We start from the raw sequence: 21,786 nt of genomic DNA on the forward strand, positions 1-21,786 counted from the left end.
GCCCAGCCACCTAGTACGTGTGCATGGAAACATGGCCAAGACCATCTCAGAACGTACACATCCCAGGTAACATAAAACCAACATTCGTTCCTCTGTATTATTATTTATAAGTTTATAAGTTTACATTTTTCTTATCTATTACATTCGTTCCTCTGTTCGCATTGCAATCTCAGAAATACAACACTTGTCCCAGAACTTTTCTGACAAAGGGTGTATGAATTAACAGGTTTTAATATTTTCCTTATAATAGCAAATTAAAAAAGAGCACACTTGCATCTACATTCATGACTTTTTGCAATATGGCTTCAATAATAAGTTAGAGAGAGATTGTTTATCAAAACAAAAGATCGCGCTGCACAGCCACTCAGCTGTTTCTGATACTTGCAGTGTCATTTAGAGTTAGGTAGATGTGACTCACAACTTGTATGAATGCAGGGTTGAATGTGACAATGAATGATGTAGTACATGAGTATTTCCATTAATTCATACTTGTATTACAATGCACTAAGGCATGCAGATCATGTTTCCTACATAGCTCTAGAACCAAGGGTGCATACTATGTTATAACTTATTCGCTTCTTTCTAAATTTTTGTTAGAATCATTACTATTACCCACAGTCATCCAGTTACATACAGAAGTTATTCAATATATTATCATATTCTCCTGTTTTTCACTGCAGATTTTATGTTAAAAGCTCCCCATCCCCATCATTATCATAAGTATCTTATTAATTAGTATGATTATACAATCTAACCTTGAACAAAGAATGTGGTTAATTGTAGGAGAGGGTCAAGAGCCTAAATGTCACCATTTGTAAAGGCTATATCTATAAAAAAATAAATAAATAAAACAAAAGGCTTAAACAGGGAAAGCTTATATTGAATTTAAGTTCTGACAGGTTTGATGTAAATAACAAGCTGAAGAAAGAGAGAAAGAAAATTAGAAACTATACCTAAATAATAAAATGTATACATAAACAAAAAAAAAAATCATACAAAAATATATCATTCAAACCAAATACTTATCTGGGACTGCTAGACAAAATATTTTACAAATAAAAAAGGAATATACCGGTAGTTTATATTTGAGACCTAGAATGAAAACAACCTAATGAGAAGGCATGGACAAGTCAAGAAAGGGAAACATAAACATGCTCAAAATCTAAAACAAATCAATACACAAAGAGTTTATGATTGTAATATATACTGTTTTAACACTATTACTTTTAATTTTTTTAAATGCAAAAGAACACATACTTTCAGAACAGAGTCAATTGAAACATACTGCATATTAGAAACTTAGTATCCAGAGGTGGTGAAATAATGCAGTTAAATAAAATATGAAAGATACTATGAAAGGATCTCTTATTAAAAAATGCACAAGACCGTAAAAGACTGCACCCAAACAACATCAGACTACATCAATATACAGGATGTTCCCAAACATGTGGGAAGTAATCAGGGATAGATAGTACATTCCAAAAAGTCCCTATGAACATATGCCCTATGGTCGATCGTTTACGAGCTCTGCCTTTTTAGTTATTAGCTGGAATGGGGGTATAGTTTATATTTAGGATTAAGTTTGTAGTCAGGCAAGCTGTTACGGACACTGCAGTACTTTGCCAGGGTGTGGAGCTTGCCGTCGATTCCTGGAGCGGTCAAATGCTTCCAACAATGAATGAAGCAGCATGTTCAGGCATGGATTCAGGCACATGGTGGACATTATGAGGACTTCTTGTATTAGAATACAGTATCCCTGCTGGTATGCCAACATGGCAACACAGCTACTCGACATGGGATGGGCCAGGTAAGGCTATCACAAAGTGTGAAATTCCAACTTGTAAACAAATTATTGCAGAGCATACGTTCATAGGGACTTTTTGTGTTGTTTTGGGGTGTACGAGTTCGCAAACATGTGGAAAATAATCGGTGGGGATTGAATATTAAATACCCCATTTTCACATAACATATAGCAACACATCAATATGAAAGAATGCTCCTATGAATTTACATCATGAAGAAAACTAAGAATTTACAGAGGTATTTTTTGAAGTTTGTATATTCTACAATTTCTGACAATATCATTAGTATGGTAATACATTTGAAGAACTTACACTTCCAAGCTTGTTACTAAACAGATGCCGTGGTGCTGCTTGAGCCCGGCATTGTTTTAGATAAGAGCTCCAATTGAAAAAAGGATTTTTATAATTCTTAGGAGGATGAAGTTCATGTCCATTTCTTTCACACCAGCCAGCAGGAAATATATCCATAGAATCAGCGTTTACCCAGAAATCATACGTGTCTGAATAACCATCAAAATTAAGGCGTAATCTGTAACCTAGACAGACAAAATTAAGTTACTGTTTGCAATTTCATGGCCCTGTTACAAGACAATTACTGCCTTTCCTCACGGTACAGTGGCTTAAAACATCCAACTGGAGAAACAACAAAGACATTAAAGTGAAATGCAAAGATCACCAACTAGACTTGAATTCATTTATAAAATATGATAAAAGATCATGTTATAGTTCCATAGGATAGGTCTAGCACTAATTTGAACCACTAAACCCCAGAAAAAGAGAGAGAAATATAAAAAGGCTTCTTATCCTATACTCCCTGCATCAAGACTGAAGATATGGTAAGATAACCCCTCAACAAGTGTTGATACCTGCCCTCCTGATGACTCTGAGAAGCAGAAACAAGTTTGTCAGAGGCCAAGAAGAACTGTGACATACAGAGAGAGGCATCTTTATGAGGATAGCAGTATATGAGGATGTGGAGAATGTCCTCGTTCTTGTGTGTCTTTCCATACTCCCTATTCCCACACTGACCTGTTAGTCTGGTCATCCTATGTGTGTTCCTTTTCGTAATAATAATAGTCACTTTTTACATCCCACTAAATATCTTTTGATGGTTTTCGGAGATGCCAAGGTGCCGGTATTTTGTCCCGCAGGAGTTCTTTTACTTGTTGGTAAAACTACCGACATTAGGCTGACATATTTGTTCACCTTCAAATACCACTGGACTGAGCCAGAATCAATCCTCCTGAGATGGGGTCAGAAGGCCAGCACCTCAACCATCTGAGCCACTCAGCCTGGCTGTTTCTTTTCATGTTCTTTTCTCTCTTTATAAGACTTGATTTTACACTTGTTTGTTTCTTTCCAGTTCATAATTGCAATCCTCAGCTGGATGTAGTCCAAGAGATTTATGATAAACACGTCTATTATAAAATAGTGCAAAAGGAATTTTGGCTTTTGTCAAGTCAAATTATGACTATTCTCTACATCAAAAGAGATATTATAGAATTTCTGTGAACAAATGACAATAAAAATGAATCATCACCATTTCTCCCTAGATTGGGAAAAATATTGTGACAAAGAAAAGTGAGAGTACAGGAGATACGAAAGTCTACAATGCCAGCTATGTAGCAACAATGTGTGCGGACCAGCAGCGAGCAAAACAATACCACTGGGGAAACGCTGAGGCTTCCAATAAGGAAGCTCCTCTGAAGCAGCTAGAAGCTGGTTGACAATGAACTATACGCCTAGAATGATCTGGAAGTGGAAACTACAAGAATCTTCCGTGGCCCTTTATAAAGCATGGAGCCAGCAAACTAATCAATCTTGTGCGAGTCATTCTTGAGAGAGTCAGTCTTGTATCAATCACGAGTGAGTTATGAGATGACCGCGAGTCTTGTGTGTCAAGAAGTATTGTAATGAATCAAAATGGTCTTGATAACAAGGCATATGGTAAACTGTGTGGTTGGCTGAGTGAGCAAGTGAAGCAGTGAACTAAAAAACCCAAATGTGAGTGATCTCGTAAATAAGTGGATTGTAAAACATGCACTTCTCGGAGTAGTTAGTCCAGCTGGCACCTTGTCGTGGGCAACTTGTGATAAGCAGAGCTGTAAGGAGGGAGCATTGTAACAATGAAGACAGAGAGAGAGAGAGAGAGAGAGAGAGAGAGAGCACGAATAAAACTGTACTAATGGCGAATTTTTGAGACTCGCGATAGAGAGGCTCCTTACAAACTAGAAGCTGGTTAACAATGAAGAATGTGCCTAGATTGATCCAGAAGTGGACACTATGATCATCTTCCAAGGTCTACATAATGAATGGAGCCATCAAACGACAGTCAGTTTTTACAGCAATCGCAATTGAGTTACGAGATATTCACGATTCCTGTGTGTACTGTTCTGAAACGAGGCTGCAAGAAGTATGTTGGAGATGAGTAGTTCGATGTGGGAGAGTGCTGCGTGATAGGCAGAGTGAGACAGTGAAGGAATAGATGGATTGGAAAACACGAATGAACTTATAAATAACTATAAACAGTAGTTCAATAAATTTTGTGTATAGTGAAGCATGCACCCATTTGAGAAGCAAATTTTAATTTTAAGGAGCCTGATAACCCACCACAATATTATATTCTCACACTCTCTTACCTCATCATTCTTAATCTGAATAGTCTTGGCCTGTATTATCTTTAATTTGTAATTTCATAGCTTTTGTTGTTGTTGCATTATTTCTTCTTTTATCTGTCGAATATGCCAAAACGATCTCTATTTTTCTCCATTTTTTTACTCAACTTTTCCATCTTTATGTGGTATCCATTAATGTATCTTAATTTCTCACTCCATCTCTCCAGTTCTGAATTTTTTTAAATTCTATAGCCTGTATTCCTTGCCATCAGACGCATCTCAGTAGCCCATGTTGTAATAAAACAAAACTAACGTAATGCTGCTAGAGACGTGAAGGGCCTTGGCCTACCAAGTGGTCGTTGCTCAACCTGAAGACATGACACAAAGTCAGTGCAATAAATCATCTTGGCTGTTATTCATGTAGTTCTAAATCAAGGCTGTTATCACACCACTAGATAGCTCTTCAACTGTTTCCATAAAAGTTAACAATAATATTATTTTCTTTATGTCCTACTAACTACTTTTTATGGTGTTCGGAGATGCCGAGGTGCCACAATATTGTCCTGCAAGAGTTATTTTACATGCCAGTAAATCTACTGACACGAGGCTGATGTATTTGAGCACCTTCAAATACCACCAGGCTGTGCCAGGATCGACCTGCCAAGTTAAGTAGACATTGAACTAGCTCATATCCAGTTAAAAATCCCTGACCTGGTTGGAAAACGAACTCAGTGCCTCCCTATAAGAAGCAGGCTTGCCCCCTAGATCATGCGACTGACAATTTGTCATAATAGGTATGAAATTTTTCATCATTCCTTCCATATTTTCCTTATTCCTCTGCTTGTGTTATCATCTCTCCTTTTTCCCCCTTTCACCAGCTTTGTGTAGATGCTTTCTTTTCTGATCCTTCTTGTAAATCCATATAGTATTTCTTTTACCACTATACTCATCCTCTTCCAACTCTCGAGTAAATCCTTCCCTTTCTTCACTTACTACTTCCTTGTACCCGTTTTAATTTCCTGATACTTTCTTCCGTTTTATCCCTAATACATACATTCCATGCTTTCTTATTTTTCACTGCTTCCTTTACCCTTTCACTCCACCATGGGGTCTGTCTTTCACTCCTTCAGCCATTCTACAACAAGCACACTGCATTGTATACGAATGCCTTCTTGAACATGTTCCATTGCACTTCCACACTCTCCACCTCAGTTCTGTGTAGGCTCTGCTCAATTTATATTGGATTATTTTTTATACTGGAATATTTCTTTTATTTCTACTTCTTTTAATTTCCATACTTGATCTTTTCTCTCATATTTCTTTCATTTTTTCTAATTTTCCAACTTTTATTTTTGTTACACTACCCTATGGTCTCCATCATATGCTACTTCTGGCAAGGCCGTTACATCTAACAACTGTCTACAATTGAGGCGCTTGGAGCTAGATAATGGTAAGCCACATTGAGGAAATTTTACAGGAGAACCATATGAAGGTTCAAAACATTCCATAAATCAGGTGATGGACATAAGAGATATGTTTATTGAATGATAATGTACTATATACATCAAGGTATTATTGTAACATGAAATAGAACCTTTTTAACTAATGTACATAGTATAAAAACATTAACATACATAATTTTGTGGCTTGTGATTGTCTATCACCAAAGTTTCAGTGCCAACATTTGGCTTTACTGATCACCGATCACGTCACTCTCACCGTCATCTAAGAAACTGCCATCAATTAATTCAGGTTCCTCAACCTGCTCTGTGGTTTCGTACTGAGTCAGAGATAAATAATATCCATGATGCACTACAGGTATGTAGGGAAGCTGGTCCATGACGTCAGACAGTTTCTTATGCCGTATAGGAAGGGGCCTACGATTTTTTGGTGTTAAGGTCACAATCCCCGATGTCTGTTTAGGACAGCCATGCTTCTTGACATTAATTTCACAGAAGTCTCCGTGAACAGTGTACTCTTCACCCTTAAAAATAAAAAAATAATGTCCATCTTATAACGTGTTTATGAATCATATCGTATTGCTAATTTAATATTAATTCGATATTCTGTGCTGGCTCTCCTAAATCATCATCATCATCATCTCTTTACCCTCCAGGTTCGGCTTTTCCCTCGGACTCAGCGAGGGATCCCACCTCTACCGCCTCAAGGGCAGTGTCCTGGAGCTTCAGACTCTTGGTCGGGGGATACAACTGGGGAGTATGACCAGTACCTCGCCCAGGCGGCCTCACCTGCTATGCTGAACAGGGGCCTTGTGGAGGGATGGGAAGATTGGAAGGGATAGGCAAGGAAGAGGGAAGGAAGCGGCCGTGGCCTTAAGTTAGGTACCATCCCGGCATTCGCCTGGAGGAGAAGTGGGAAACCACGGAAAACCACTTCCAGGATGGCTGAGGTGGGAATCGAACCCACCTCTACTCAGTTGACCTCCCGAGGCTGAGTGGACCCCGTTCCAGCCCTCGTACCACTTTTCAAATTTCGTGGCAGAGCCGGGAATCGAACCCGGGCCTCTGGGGGTGGCAGCTAATCACGCTAACCACTACACCACAGAGGCGGACGCTCTCCTAAATAATAATATTAATTATTATTATTATTTAATTAAAGTAATTATTGTTCTAATATTTTTAATTCTGGTTAATAGTGCTGTTTAAGTGCATACCCGATTACACCGGCGTTTACGTTTAACCCTTTTACTTAACTCCGGTGTTTACTGCCACCATCGATGCCTTCCATTCTTAGCAGGTGAGATGGGCTCCTCTCTAACATGGGGAGCTAAGTCTTCATCGTTGCGGAAGAAAAAAGAATAAAAAACTAATAGCATGAACCTATGAAACTGCACTGAACAATACAGCCATTCAACAGCTGTATAATGGCAAGCCACAATAACCCCTATAGCAGTCACTTAGTGATGCCCATCTTCGTTTATGGTTACTTGGCTCCTTATATCTTAGAAGTAGGGCCATAGTTCATACTTCCATTAAATATTAGCGTTATCTTACAGTACTACATGTACTGCATTGTCATGATAAGCCACATTGTCATATGCTATAATATGGCATGCCACATAATAACATGTTGTTGATGGTTACCTCTGATGTTGGATTTGGCTGATAATCCACATCTACAACACTGTCATCGCACGAGGATTCACTCTCAAGACAATTGGCTTCCGTCTCGGTTCCAAAATGCATTTTTCATCGAAACAACAGCTCACACTGTTTCCTCTGCAAGACGCCATCTTGCTGCAGCTTACCATACTAAAGCACAAAAATGACGTGCTGTGTCTTGGTGCAATACATAACAACAGAGCGTGTGCTGCCATCTCTTGGTTTCTTCATATAGCACTCTGCCAGTGGCTTGCCATCCTCTAGCAGATACGAAATGCGTACAAATCTAAATATTGCTCAGTGTGTGGTTTACCATTATCTAGCCCCGAGCGCCTCAATTTATTCTTTCCACCAAGAAGTAACATATTTACTTGTCTATAACAACCCCTCACCTATAACAATTCCCCTCAATTTTAGACTATTAGCAGGGGGGAAAATAAATATGAAAAAAAAAAAAAAAATTCAAAAAAACTTTTAAGTGACCAGGCAGCAAGTACAACATTTCAGTTAACGGTAAAACTCACGCTTCTGCACAACCTGTACATTGGCCTTGGCTACTCTCTCCCCCTACCTTACATTTCTTAATGGCCTTCCAGCTTCTGAGCTCCGCGTCCCACACGGCAGTGTGTGGTGCGTAATTAGGAAGCGTCCACTACACAAGCAGCCGGGTCGGGGATTTTAACCTTAATTGGTTAATTCGTACGGCACGGGGGCTGGGTGTATGTGTTGTCTTCATCATCATTTCATCCTCATCATGACGCGGAGGTCGCCTACAGGCGTCAAATAGAAAGATCTGCACCTGGCGAGCCGAACCCGCCCTGGGATATCCCGGCACTAAAAGCCATACAACACTTCATTTCATCGGATTATACTGAAAAAGTTATTGAATTCCACCGCTTTGTTGCAAGACTTCAGACATTGCAATGCTGTCCGAATCGTTGGCTGAATGGTCAGCATACTGACCTTCGGTTCAGACGGTCCCGGGTTCGATTCCCGGCCGGGTCGGGGATTTTAACCTTCATTGGTTAATTCCAATGGCCCGGGGACTGGTTGTTTGTGCTGTCTCAAACATCCCTGCAACTCACACACTACACTATCCTCCACCACAATAACATGCAGTTACCTACACATGGCAGATGCCACCCACCCTAATAGGAGGGTCTGCCTTACAAGGGCTTCACCCGGCTAGAAATAGCCGCACGAAAAAAAAGCAATGCTGCACAGCCTTAAACTCTGTGCAGTGCTATTGGCTGTGGTGCAAGGACGGTACTTAGTCAAGCGACACGTCAGCAGCGGTAATGACGAAGGGGTCTGATACAAAGTGTTTAAAGGTGCTAATATCACTTTTTGTGTAAAAAAATGTATAGATTTAAATCTAACTATTGTGTGTGTTAATTTTTAAGATGCTTGATTTTACTTTTTCTGCTTTTAAATGCCAACCTAACCTATATTATGTGAAATTTGCAACTATTATACCCTCCCCTATTTTCAAAGTTGAAAATTAGGAAGAAAAAAAAAAGGGACGTTATAGGTGAGTAAATACGGTATTCAATTACTGCCTTTGTCCTCCTGTTTCCCCATCCATATCTCATAATCTTCCTAATATTCTTCCTTCTAAAACCACACATTGCCCACATTTGACCCATTTCTCACACAAAAATCCACCAAATTCAATCCATCTTCATTTCTTTTTCTGTATCCAAAAGATCCTATTGCATCTTCCTTTCCTTTTCTGTCGCATCCCACCTCTGCATTTAAGTCTCCCATGACATCACTTCCGCATCCTTTATTTCTCCTCCCAGTGTCTCCAGAAGTTTGTCCTGAATGTGAGAAGAGGTGTAGATGAGGCGATAGAGGTAGATTGTAAGGAGACAGAATCAGAAAGTGAAATCACAATGGTAAAGGTGGAAACTGCTGTCAAACATATGAAAGTTGAAAAGGCAGTGGGACTGGATGAATTGTGAATGGAAATAAATAAAAGCAGCAGGACCTGTTGGTCTACAATGGGTGTAAAGGAGATTTAGACGTATAGTGAAACTCGGTTAAGAAGTTCCCGCATAAGAAGTGTGATATTCTTGGTCCCTTGATCAGTTGCATTAAGATATACGTATATTTTTTCCCATTTTAAAGTGTTCTGTTGTAAATATATTTCCCAGTTAAACAGTTCAGATTTTAGAGCCCCTTCAGATAAAAAACGTCCCCTCAAAAGCAGCTCACGATTAGAACCCCCTCCAGTCTCCACGCAAGTTGTACTCTGTGTTAAACCGTTCGTGCACTTGCGGTGTGTCTCTGGTGTCACGGAGCCTGTCCGGGCTTGTCAAGACCATACGACGTCACGCTATCACAACATGAACACCAGAGGCTCACACTCACTTTGTGGAATCGAATGTAACCCATCAGTCGAAATTTCCACTCCACCGTTCACATCTAGCGGAATAGAATCGAATGGGATTCTACGCGGGAAGCATAAAGCACGCAATGGATGGTTTGATAAAACTTTAATGCAGTAAGTTGCGTGCCGCAACAGGGTGAAGCCATTAATCAAGGAGGCCTCAACATTAATGAAAAACTGTAAAAAGTATTTGTCCACAACAGAGCAGTTTCTTATGCATTACTCTTTGTTAGGAATACATGTACAACAAACATAGGGAATGCCACTTATAAAATTGTTCACGGTAAATACTGTATAATAAACATTTAAAGATCATACATTCCAAGCAATGTCAATTATCGTACTGACATAGCGTACTCTGTATGGAGTCAATGATTCTGAAATAAGGTCAACAACAATTGCGAAATAAACTAAGTACCGTATAGGCCTAACCTACCACGAAATTGAAAATTCTAACCTGTTTGATTTTTCATTCCCTTGCTTATTTCCTTCCAGGAATCTCTCTTACGTTGTTGTTGCAATAATACTTATCGGTCTTGTCGTAGAGGAAATTACGCTTTTGATCTAAACTGATAAGATTTTCCGTGTCCATTATTAGTGAGGTGAATAAACTATTACGAAACAAAAACTTCCGAACTCTACGCAGGTAACAGCCGACTTGCCAGCTGATACACATTATGCCGCCAAACAGCCAGCCGAAAGATCCTGATCATCTACGAAGTTGAACAAATGTTGATAACCAACTGGGTGTTCAGGGGAGAGCACCCCCCCCCCCCCGCCTCTCTCTCTCTCAGAGAGAGAGAGAAGCGTTGCGATGCCATGTGTTGGCATAAAATTGAAAGTTATTGTTATTTTTACCTTTGTATGAGCTAAACATTGTATTATCGGGTCACTCATAATTATTACATTGCATTATTAGAACGTAGCACAAGGATGAGAGGGCATGAAATAAAATCCTCGCGGGGAAAGAAATTGTTTACGTTTAGATGTGCTAGTGTTGCTACTGCGCCTTTTTCACTCGCACGTAATACCCCAAATACTTTCCCATGCACTCATTTCTGCAACTTCGAACCTGCGTTTCTATTCTTCATTACCTATAGCATGAAGACGATTAAAGCGGGAAAATAAACTCAATACCGCCTTGGCCATGCAGTACTTGCGAAACAGCCAAAAACTACTCACATTGTCGTGACAACCAGTAGGAATGCAGGGGTGACATAGGCCTAGGTTCCAAGAATCTCTAAGAATAAGTTGCCAGATTTTCCTTTTGCTGCCATTAATCTTGAAGCAGGTGTCGGGGTGGAGGAGGGGTGTGTGAAGAAGATAGAAAGCACATGCTAACGAACTATAGTACATGTCTTGCCTTTACCGCCTTGTAAGCCTAAGCTACGGATTGTCAAGCGTAGTGTAGCGTCATAATTAGTGTGAATAGGAGTCAGTGAAGTTAGTTGTACTTGTAATATCAACATACGAATGTTTTAAGAGAAAGTGAGCGGAGCTCAGAGGAAAGAGATCAAGCGAAAGGTACTAACAGTTAAAGACAAAGTGGAGATTATAAGGAAAGTGGAGTCATCTACACTTTCCCGTGTTGTTTTGGCGAAGGAGCTGGGGATGCTGTCATCTATTTTGAACGGCATTATAGCGAAGAAAGAAGAGATCTTGGCTTCTGTAGGGAATACTTCAGCAAATTGCAGGAAAGTTAAATCTGGAAAGTACAATGAAGTAGAACAAGCTCTGCTAATATGGTTTAAACAGCAGCAAAGTTTAAACATACCTTTGAGCGGGACTATTGTGAAGAAGAAAGCCGAAGAAATTGCGTATAAATTAAAGGTACCTTTTACCGCGTCGAACGGGTGGCTGGACCGCATTAAAAATCGAGCCGGCATCGTTTACTAATCAATTTGTGGCAAAGGAAGAGAGTGTAAGTGCGGAGGAAAGGGGAGCATGGAAGGAAACAGTTCTGCCTGCTAAAATAAGCAGTAACAAACCTTGCAAAGTTTTTAATCTCAATGAATTTGCACTTTTTTACCAGCTTAACCTGGATAAGTCTCTAGTTTTGAAGGGAGAATCTTGCCATGGGGAAAAATTAAGTAAAGTGTGAGTTACGGTATTGGTTGGTGCTAATATGGAAGGAACTGAAAAACTACATCTACTGATGATAGGGACGTCTAGGAAGCCACGTCGTTTCAAAAACGTCAGGACTTCACCGTGCAAGTTCACCAGCAACAAGTCAGTTTGCATGACAATTTCCCCTGTCTGAAGAGTATATACAGGCATTAGATGCCAAAATGGGGAGCCAGAACAGGAAGATTGTGGTGTTTATGGACCACTGCCCTGCTCATCCCAAGGAGCATCAAGGTAGAATTTTTTCCACCAAATACTACATCGGTACTACGGCCCATGGACCAAGGAATCATTAAGGTATTGAAGCAAAGGTACCAAAAATCAGTTTTGGGTCGTATGCTGCTATGCATGGAAGCAGGCAAACCCATCCATAAATCATTTCTTTTGGACACAATGCATTTCATTGCCTCATCATGGGATTCAGTGGAGCCTGTAATAATAGCAAATTGCTTCAAGAAAGCAGGCTTTGGTGGTGGTGGTGGTACCCACAGCATTGTTATGGAAGTTGGTGATGAAGAGCCAGGGTGTTGGAAAACTATACAGGACAAGATGGAGATTACCAGTAGTTTCAACGACTTCACTGCCATTGATGATATGGTAACCACTTGCGAGGAGCAGACCATCGATGAGATCTGCAAGAAAATTCAGGCAGAAGAAGAAGAAGTGGAGGAAGAGAATCCCCTAAGATAATCTTGCAGAGAGAAAAGCATCTGCCTTGAAAATCTGAGGTGGTTTATGGAAGGTTCAGCCAGTGTGCCTCAGAACACATGGAAGGCAATGTGTGAAATGGAAAGGTTTATACTTCAAGAAAGTAGTAAAAACCTGAAACGGTCAACCCTGGACAATTTCTTCTCCAAGTAGGAGCCTAGATTTTTGTGTTTGGAAATGAATTTAATGTCTAATGCAGTATGGAATTTACAGTTACCATCTACTGTTTTTATTTTCTTAGTATTTCTTCTTATCTCTTGTGCAAAGTTTTATATAACATGTTCCCTTCTCTTATCAAGTATTTTTATAATACAGTATGCTCAATTATTTTACTTTATCTCTAAAAATACATGTCATGATAATCAAATTTCTATATTGTGGCTTTCTTTTAGCAGCCCTTATATATCGGCCTATTTCGGTATTGTTCACAAACAAGGAAATCTGTTGGCTGTGTGTTTCACATGTATTTCAAAGTACAGAATAACTTTTCGAGCATTACCCCTTTTAAGAAGTTTCCTGCTTAAAAAGTTTTTTTTTTTTTTTTTTTTTTTTTGTCCCTTCAAAAACTTCCTAACACAATTTCACTGTAGTTGGAAAGAAAAATCAGTGCCAAATGATTAATAATACCCATATTCAAGAAGGGGGACAAAAAGAGGAATCTCACTCCTATTCTTTGAAAGGGTGCTAGAGAAAAGAACGAGAAGGAAGATGGAAGGGCAATTACAAGAAGAGCAATATGGCTTTTGAAATGAGAGGTCAACACTAGACCAGTCTTCAGTGTGAGGCAGTTAATGGATTAACATTGAGAATATGGAAGAGATATGGCGATGACATTCCTTGATTTAGAAGAGGCTTAGGATAATGTACCCAGAGCAAAGGTGTGAAAAGTAATGCAACAGAAAGGATTTGGAAAATGGACTATGTGCAAGCAATGCACAAACGTTTTCGCAGCAGTGTCCAGACACACTTAGGGAGGACAAAGTGGTTTTGGAATGAAAATGTACGATAAGGAAATGTGCTGTCACTACTGTTATTTATTATGGTTGTGGACAAAATTGTGAAGGAGACACGGGGAAAATATGTAGACGAGAAGCTGAAGGTAATGCTGTTCGCAGATGATACTGTGGTGTGGGAAGCGAACAGAGAAGAAGTACAAGGGCAACAAAACATGTTGAGAGAGATAATTGAAAAATTATGGAGTGAAAATCGGCATGGAAAAGCGTAAGATAATGGTTGTGACTAGAGGAGAAAGGGAAAGAATTATTAAAATAAAGGAACAAAACTTTGAACTTGTGGGGAGCTTATAATACTTTGGAAGTGAAATGGTGCAGGATGCAAGGCTGAACATGGAGATCAGTAAAAGGATTCAACAGGGAAATGCATTCTATCAGAGTGTGAGAAATCTTGTGTGAAAGAGGGAGGTACCAATGAAGAGTAAAGAGGTGATGTATTGATGCAAGTGTAATAGACTAACGTAACTTGGAAGCAGTATTCTTTAACCCCTGGGTAAATAATGCAAACATTTATTATTATTATTATTATTATTATTATTATTATTATTATTATTATTATTATTATTATTATTATTATTACTAAAATGCTGTTACGATGTTCTCTTTGTTAGCAAACCGTTGTCCATGTAATGGCTTCTTGACTTTGGGGATTAGATCATAGTCACATGGGCTCAGATCAAACTAATAAGGCGGGTGTGGAAAAACCTCCCATCCCCACCGTTGTAAGCGATGCTGTGTGAGCTGCCACGTTATCATGTAGGATTATGGCGTTGTCCAAAAGATCTGGACGCTTGGTTCGGACTGCACAGTGCAATTGGTGCAACAAAAAGGAATTGTAATAAACTGCATTGACAGTGTGCCCCTCGTGCACTGGATGACACACAAGAACACCTTGAACATCGTATACCTGGATTGCCATAACCTTATTGGGCGACTGATTTTGTCGAACCTTGTGTCTCCGCGGTGACCCCTGACGACGCCATTCACTTGACTGTCTCTTCAGTTCAGATTCATAAGCATGTGGCCATGTTTCATCGACTGCAATAATGCGATTCAAACTGGCTTGTCCTTCTTGCTGAAACCTTTCCAGATTGATGCGACATGTTTTGTAACAAGTCCACTTCTGTACCTCAGTTAAGTGACGTGGCACCCACTTTGCAAAAAGTTTATGGATCTGTAGGTCCTTGTGTAAAATGCGCCATATTGTTGCCACTGGTATTGCTGTATCTTCTTGCAATTCCGCTAGAGTCCAGTGCCTGTCCTCATCTACATACCGATCGATCACCATTATCCGCACATCTTTGTCCGTGGACACTGGACGGCCTGGGCGAGGCAAATCGGCAGTTGATACTCTACTCCGTTTGAACGTCTTACCCACCTCACCACTGTTCTATAGGGCATGGCATGCACACCTAATGCTTCCCGCAGCTCTGCATGGCATTGGCATGTATTTTTGCCGCGGAGAACTGCTTTTTAATATACGATCGTTGCTCCTGCTTGTTGACTTCTATTTGGTGATGCTCTCACTCACACACTAAACTTGGGGGCATGCTTAGACCCACACTGTTGTTTACATACACTATCTAGTGGCATCATACGCAAGTACATACCGAACGTTTCCAAATGAATATCTTAGATTTTCCGTGTTGTCTCCTGTTCACGAGAAAAAAGTAGCTGCCATGACTTATGACTCGACCTACGTATAATCCACTACAATATTGTGCAACACATTGCAATATCCAGAATAACGTATCTTTGGTACTAGATAGTTATAGAAAATTATTCACATTATAACTAGGCTATTGGAGACTCTGGAATTTACGAGAAAATATGTTGTGTCATCCTTCTAGAAGCATGACCAGGCAATATATATATATAGAGGCAGTCTTGTGAGTGAGAGTTGAGTTGTTGTTGTTGTGAACTCATGTTGTGATTCTGCCGACATCCAACTGTAGCAGTCAAATGTTTCAAGTCTTATTCCTGTTATATTTTGTAGTAGTGTTTTGTTTTATGATGGCAGCTTATTAGGTTATGTGCATATAATGTGTAAGTAAGTTGTAAATAAATTAGTGTTCACAACTGACAGCATTTTGTGTGCGTCTTTTTAGATACATCAGTATAAGGCGTACTACTGCCCAATAGTGACATATGCAGAGACCTGGACACTGACAAAAGACAGGAGTATACAATCCAGATGCCTTTACTGGCAGGACATAGTATTTACAGTGCACTATGTCTTCTGGTATAGGCTAGAGCAATTTTGTTACTTTCATTGACCTGTCACAGTCATATCCTTGGCTTTGACAATATGAAAGTGACTGAGGTATGAGTGATGCTAGTAATGCCATTCCTTATGCAGCCAGTCCCTGCTATGAATGGTGTGAAATTGTTGCTCATAGGGTCAGTTGATGCATGCATTTCAGTGTGCTTGGCAGACTGATATGTAATAGCAACTTCTGGCTCGGTGAGGAAAGCAACGGGAAACTACCTCCCTCCTCATTTCCCTAGTACGTCTCTTCAGCGACGCCTAGGCCATGTATGACAGCTGATGGTGGAGCTGTTGAGAATCCAACCAGCCTTATGGCTGACGACTGAACATACATACACATACAATCCAGGCCAGTGAAATTAAATTTTTAAGAAGTATGACAGCAAAAACAAGAAAAAACAGAATAAGAAATGAGGATATTTGAAAAAAAAACCTGAGTGAAAAGGTTTTATGACAGAATGGAGAGATAAACTTAGATGGTTTGGACATGTTAAGAGGATGGAAGAGGGAGGATTCTGAAGCAGATGATGAAGACCCAGAATAAGGTGGTTGAAAATGATCAAGAACCATATAATTAGAAGAAACTTGGATTGGAACACAATGAGGAGGAACAATGGTGGTTGGAGAGAGGAAGATGGAAATGTGCCATAAACATCCTAACCTGGCAGGAGCTAGACAAGGGAAATGGACAAATATAGGTATGAAATACACTTTATATATCTTTACCTTTCATCTGTATATCTCTAGCTTAGTTATAGTGATACTACTGTATGGCTGAAAGTAATACAAAAAACAAAGTCACCTCCGTACAAGCCATGAAGGCCCTTGGAGGAGTGGAAGGTAAAGGCTTCCACCTTGCTTAACCGCGGCACGTGATGGGGTAGAGTGGTTAGCTCTACGCCCGGCCGCTTTTGCCCCCAGGAATTAACCTGGTACTCATTTTTGGAGTAGGCTGAGTGAACCTCAGGGCCGTATGCACCTCCGGAAGTGGAAATCTCGTTTCTTAAATTTTACGACTTCCTGACAGGGATTCGAACCCACGTCCTTCCGGGCGAACCGAACGTGCCTTTACCACCTCGGCCAGGCAGCCCCTTGCTGAAAGTAATGGGATACTAAAAAACTCCTGAGGATATACAGCTCTCTCTCTCTCTCTCTCTCTCTCTCTCTCTCTCTCTCTCTCTCTCTCTCTCTCTCTCTATATGACTGATTGACCAACTGATTGATGTACTGATAATGGCTTCCTCACAGGTAAAATATTCCAGAGCTAAAATAGTCCTCTATTCGGATATCCAGGCGGGGACTTCATGAGATGGGGTGATCGTCAGGGAGAGGAACATTGACTGAGAGAGTGGCTGCATGGTTTTGGTCAAATAGCTGTCAGCTTGCATTCGGGAGATAGTGGATTCGAACCCCACTGTCGGCATCCCTAAAGATAGCTTTCCGTGGTTTCCCTGTTTTCACAAAAGGCAAATGCTGGGGCTGTAGCTTAATTAACTCTTTGCGGACAAATTTTTTTTCCTTATGTAGTCCTGCACTAGTCGTAAATTTTTTCTTTGAAAAAGCTGTATAGTTACAATGAAGGTATAATGAAGATACAAAGTCTGACTCACAACATTATGAATTAATTTATCACTCTATATACACACTATAAGCAATAAACATGTAGTTGAAGGACAGTTTGCCCCTTTCCGATTTGTATTTCTTCTCCTGTGTGGTACTTCTCGAAGCATTCATTTGAATTTTTTTCTCTTGCAGAGCAGTTAGTCTCATCAACAATTTGTTGTACCAATTATTCCATAAAAAATAGTGTAAAAAATTCTATGGGAGTAGATGGTTTCTTACCTGTGAGAGGTGGGAAACCACTAATTAAAGTGTGTGGTTTCTTTACAAAGTTTGGATCAACTGGGCAATAAACTCTCCAACCATTGTCTGGTTCACTACTATTTATATCGCTTTCATTCTTGCTTTCAACTACTTCTATTTTGCTAGAATTGTCATCATCAATCCCAGAAACATTAAACTCACTGTCCATAACTGATAGTTCATCATCACTGCTGTCGATTTCATCTAAGAAACGAGCTATATCAGATGAAGTAGCATTACCCTGTCTGCGCACCGCCATTTTCACAACTGATTAATGTAAACAACAGCTCATTCTTTATTTACCTGTAAAACTCATAAAACAAAGTTTTAATGCATCTAGAAGGCTGTGACATTACTAAAGGTTCTATACAAAACTATAGATAGCAGCAGCATGCATAATTGCTTCACAGGTGTATATATTTACCGCGGAAACAGGTGGCGGGTATATCCTGACATACGTCCAGAACAGGAAATTGGGATGTCGGGAAATGCCCGACAGTCGTCCGCTGAGGGTTAAGACCACAGCTGCTTCCTTCCCACTCCTTGCCCTTTCCTATCCTATTGTTGCCATAAAACCTATCAGTGTTGGTGCGAAATGAAGCAAATTGCAAAAGAAAAAACTGAAAATTGACAATCTGTGATTTGGAGAGCGAAATGGTAGATATTTGAATTGTTGAGGTATACGCCGCAGAAGCAATTCTGGATTATGCAGCTAGGTTTCTTTAACGTCTGACAATATGAAACACTGCACTGTTGTCCCTTGCAGCATGAAGAGCACTAGCAAAATACAGTACTGCCTCTGTTCCAAAACACTATTGTCTCAATATTATAAGATGAGAAGGTGAGAAAATTCCAGTGGAAATGTGTGTTGCAATTCCATCGGTGGCTGCTTGGATTTTGAGTCACAAAATACATTTTTCATTATTCGTGGTGATTTGTTCCAATAACGGCAACTTTTTATGGTATCAGGAAAAAAGTGTCAAAGCATAGGCTCATCTCTTCATTGTGTGTTCCTTGGTAAGTACCTTCAAAACCCATCCGCAGCACAATGTCCTGAAGTATGAGTTTTTTGAGACAATTTTGTAGAGAAATGACCTTAAGTAATATGTAGGAAATGCAAGGAGAGTATGGAATTACAAACCATTTCTTTACACAAATTTTTCTATCAATGACATGCACATCCAAGTCAGCAATTACGGGTGACTGACCCACGCATAGGTCGACACTCTGTAAGTAACCACACTCACTTAGGAACTTCGCCATCACTCATAGCTGTACATCTCACAGATTTGACAATGAATCTCCACTGATATCACATTTCTTGGCCTCATGAACCAGTGACTGACCTTATTTTACACTTCATCTTTAACACTTCAACCACACAGTATGAAGTGCTCATACTGTCCACATTAGTGAAAAGGGTGCCCATTTGAATGCAAGAGATGTCGGCAATCAGTATAGATATGCAAAATTACATAAGCATGGGTTTTCAAAAGACACTGGCAAATTATGATAATTGTTTTTTAAATACGACCTTAAATGCAGTAGGAAGAAAGAGAACAGAAGCTCTGAAAGATGGTGCTACAGGAGATGATGTAGCTACAGAAGATATCCACAGAAGTCATATTATGATATACACTGACTGACAGAGCAAATGCAACACCAAGAAGGAGTGGTCAGAACTTTATGCCAATTGCAGGGTAGACTGACGTCACTGAGGTATGCTCATGATGTGAAATGCGCCGCTGTGCTGCGCACGTAGCGAACGATAAATGGGACACGGCGTTGGCGAATGGCCCACTTCGTACCGTGATTTCTCAGCCGACAGTCATTGTAGAACGTGTTGTCGTGTGCCACAGGACACGTGTATAGCTAAGAATGCCAGGCCGCCGTCAACGGAGGCATTTCCAGCAGACAGACGACTTTACGAGGGGTATGGTGATCGGGCTGAGAAGGGCAGGTTGGTCGCTTCGTCAAATCGCAGCCGATACCCATAGGGATGTGTCCACGGTGCAGCGCCTGTGGCGAAGATGGTTGGCGCAGGGACATGTGGCACGTGCGAGGGGTCCAGGCGCAGCCCGAGTGACGTCAGCACGCGAGGATCAGCGCATCCGCCGCCAAGCGGTGGCAGCCCCGCACGCCACGTCAACCGCCATTCTTCAGCATGTGCAAGACACCCTGGCTGCTCCAATATCGACCAGAACAATTTCCCGTCGATTGGTTGAAGGAGGCCTGCACTCCCGGCGTCCGCTCAGAAGACTACCATTGACTCCACAGCATAGACGTGCACGCCTGGCATGGTGCCGGGCTAGAGCGACTTGGATGAGGGAATGGCGGCACGTCGTGTTCTCCGATGAGTCACGCTTCTGTTCTGTCAGTGATAGTCACCGCAGACGAGTGTGGCGTCGGCGTGGAGAAAGTCAAATCCGGCAGTAACTGTGGAGCGCCCTACCGCTAGACAACGCGGCATCATGGTTTGGGGCGCTATTGCGTATGATTCCACGTCACCTCTAGTGCGTATTCAAGGCACGTTAAATGCCCACCGCTACGTGCAGCATGTGCTGCGGCCGGTGGCATTCCCGTACCTTCAGAGGCTGCCCAATGCTCTGTTTCAGCAGGATAATGCCCGCCCACACACTGCTCGCATCTCCCAACAGGCTCTACGAGGTGTACAGATGCTTCCGTGGCCAGCGCACTCTCCGGATCTCTCACCAATCGAACACGTGTGGGATCTCATTGGACGCCGTTTGCAAACTCTGCCCCAGACTCGTACGGACGACCAACTGTGGCAAATGGTTGACAGAGAATGGAGAACCATCCCTCGGGACACCATCCGCACTATTATTGACTCTGTACCTCGACGTATTTCTGCGTGCATCGCCGCTCGCGGTGGTCCTACATCCTACTGAGTCGATGCCGTGCGCATTGTGTAACCTGCATATCGGTTTGAAATAAACATCAATTATTCGTCCGTGCCGTCTCTGTTTTTTCCCCAACTTTCATCCCTTTCGAACCACTCCTTCTTGGTGTTGCATTTGCTCTGTCAGTCAGTGTATTATGATAGCCACCACCTGCAGCATGGACACTAGACAGGCTGGGAGGTAATCAATTAGGTGATTGTAGTTTGTGATAATTATCTGAAGCCTTGCTGCCAGCAGTGCATCCCACAGCTGTTGGAAGGTGTATGGCAGAGGATCTGTAGAGAGAACAGAATGATTGGGGAGGACCCACAGATGATCAGCTGGGTTCAAGTCTAGGAAATCAGCAAGCCAGGAAACTGCTTGGAAGACTAGGTCATATTCTTCCAACAACTGTCTGACATTTCTAATCTTGTGACATGTCACATTGTCTTGTTGGTACATCCCATCCTCCTCAGGGAGGACAATCAACATGTATGGATATATGCTGGGGTTCATAACCAAATTGTTAAGTGTGTGCCATTCACATGGATAAATGGTCCCAAGGAATGCCACAAAACATCTGCCAGACCATAACACAACCACCACCAGTTAGTGTTCTTCCAGCAATGATTGCAGGGTATTTGTTCTCCTCTGTTTCCTGCCTGTTATGCCAATGCCCATCTGCTCAATGAAGCAGAAAATGGGTCTTATGAGAAAAGGCAATTCTTCACTAATAATGGAAGATCCAATTCCATTACTACTATGCACACTGAAGCATTTACTATCAGTGCACATTTTTCATCTTACGTGTAAGGAACATATGCTAGATTTTGTACCACATACACAGCAGGGTTCAGTGAACTGTAATTTTTTGGACACATGCCTGGTGGCACCCCTGGCTCAATTTGATGGTTGAGCTCCTCCACTGTAGTGTGTCAGTTGGCCCTCATGTACCTTTGTAGTTGATTTTCATCATTC

General features: G+C 41.0%; 1 protein-coding gene across 1 annotated transcript in view; it reads right to left on the minus strand.

Annotated features, from left to right (window-relative positions):
• LOC136864575 (lethal(3)malignant brain tumor-like protein 3) overlaps positions 1–21,786 on the minus strand; it is a 399,309-nt gene that overhangs the window by 276,278 nt on the left and 101,245 nt on the right. Inside the window, exon 6 of the mRNA XM_067141757.2 lies at positions 2,115–2,338. Coding sequence (XP_066997858.2) covers positions 2,115–2,338 — 224 coding nt within the window. The remainder of the gene's footprint in view (positions 1–2,114; positions 2,339–21,786) is intronic.

This window comes from Anabrus simplex, chromosome 2, assembly GCF_040414725.1.
Source record: "Anabrus simplex isolate iqAnaSimp1 chromosome 2, ASM4041472v1, whole genome shotgun sequence".
Classification (NCBI taxonomy): domain Eukaryota; kingdom Metazoa; phylum Arthropoda; class Insecta; order Orthoptera; family Tettigoniidae; genus Anabrus; species Anabrus simplex.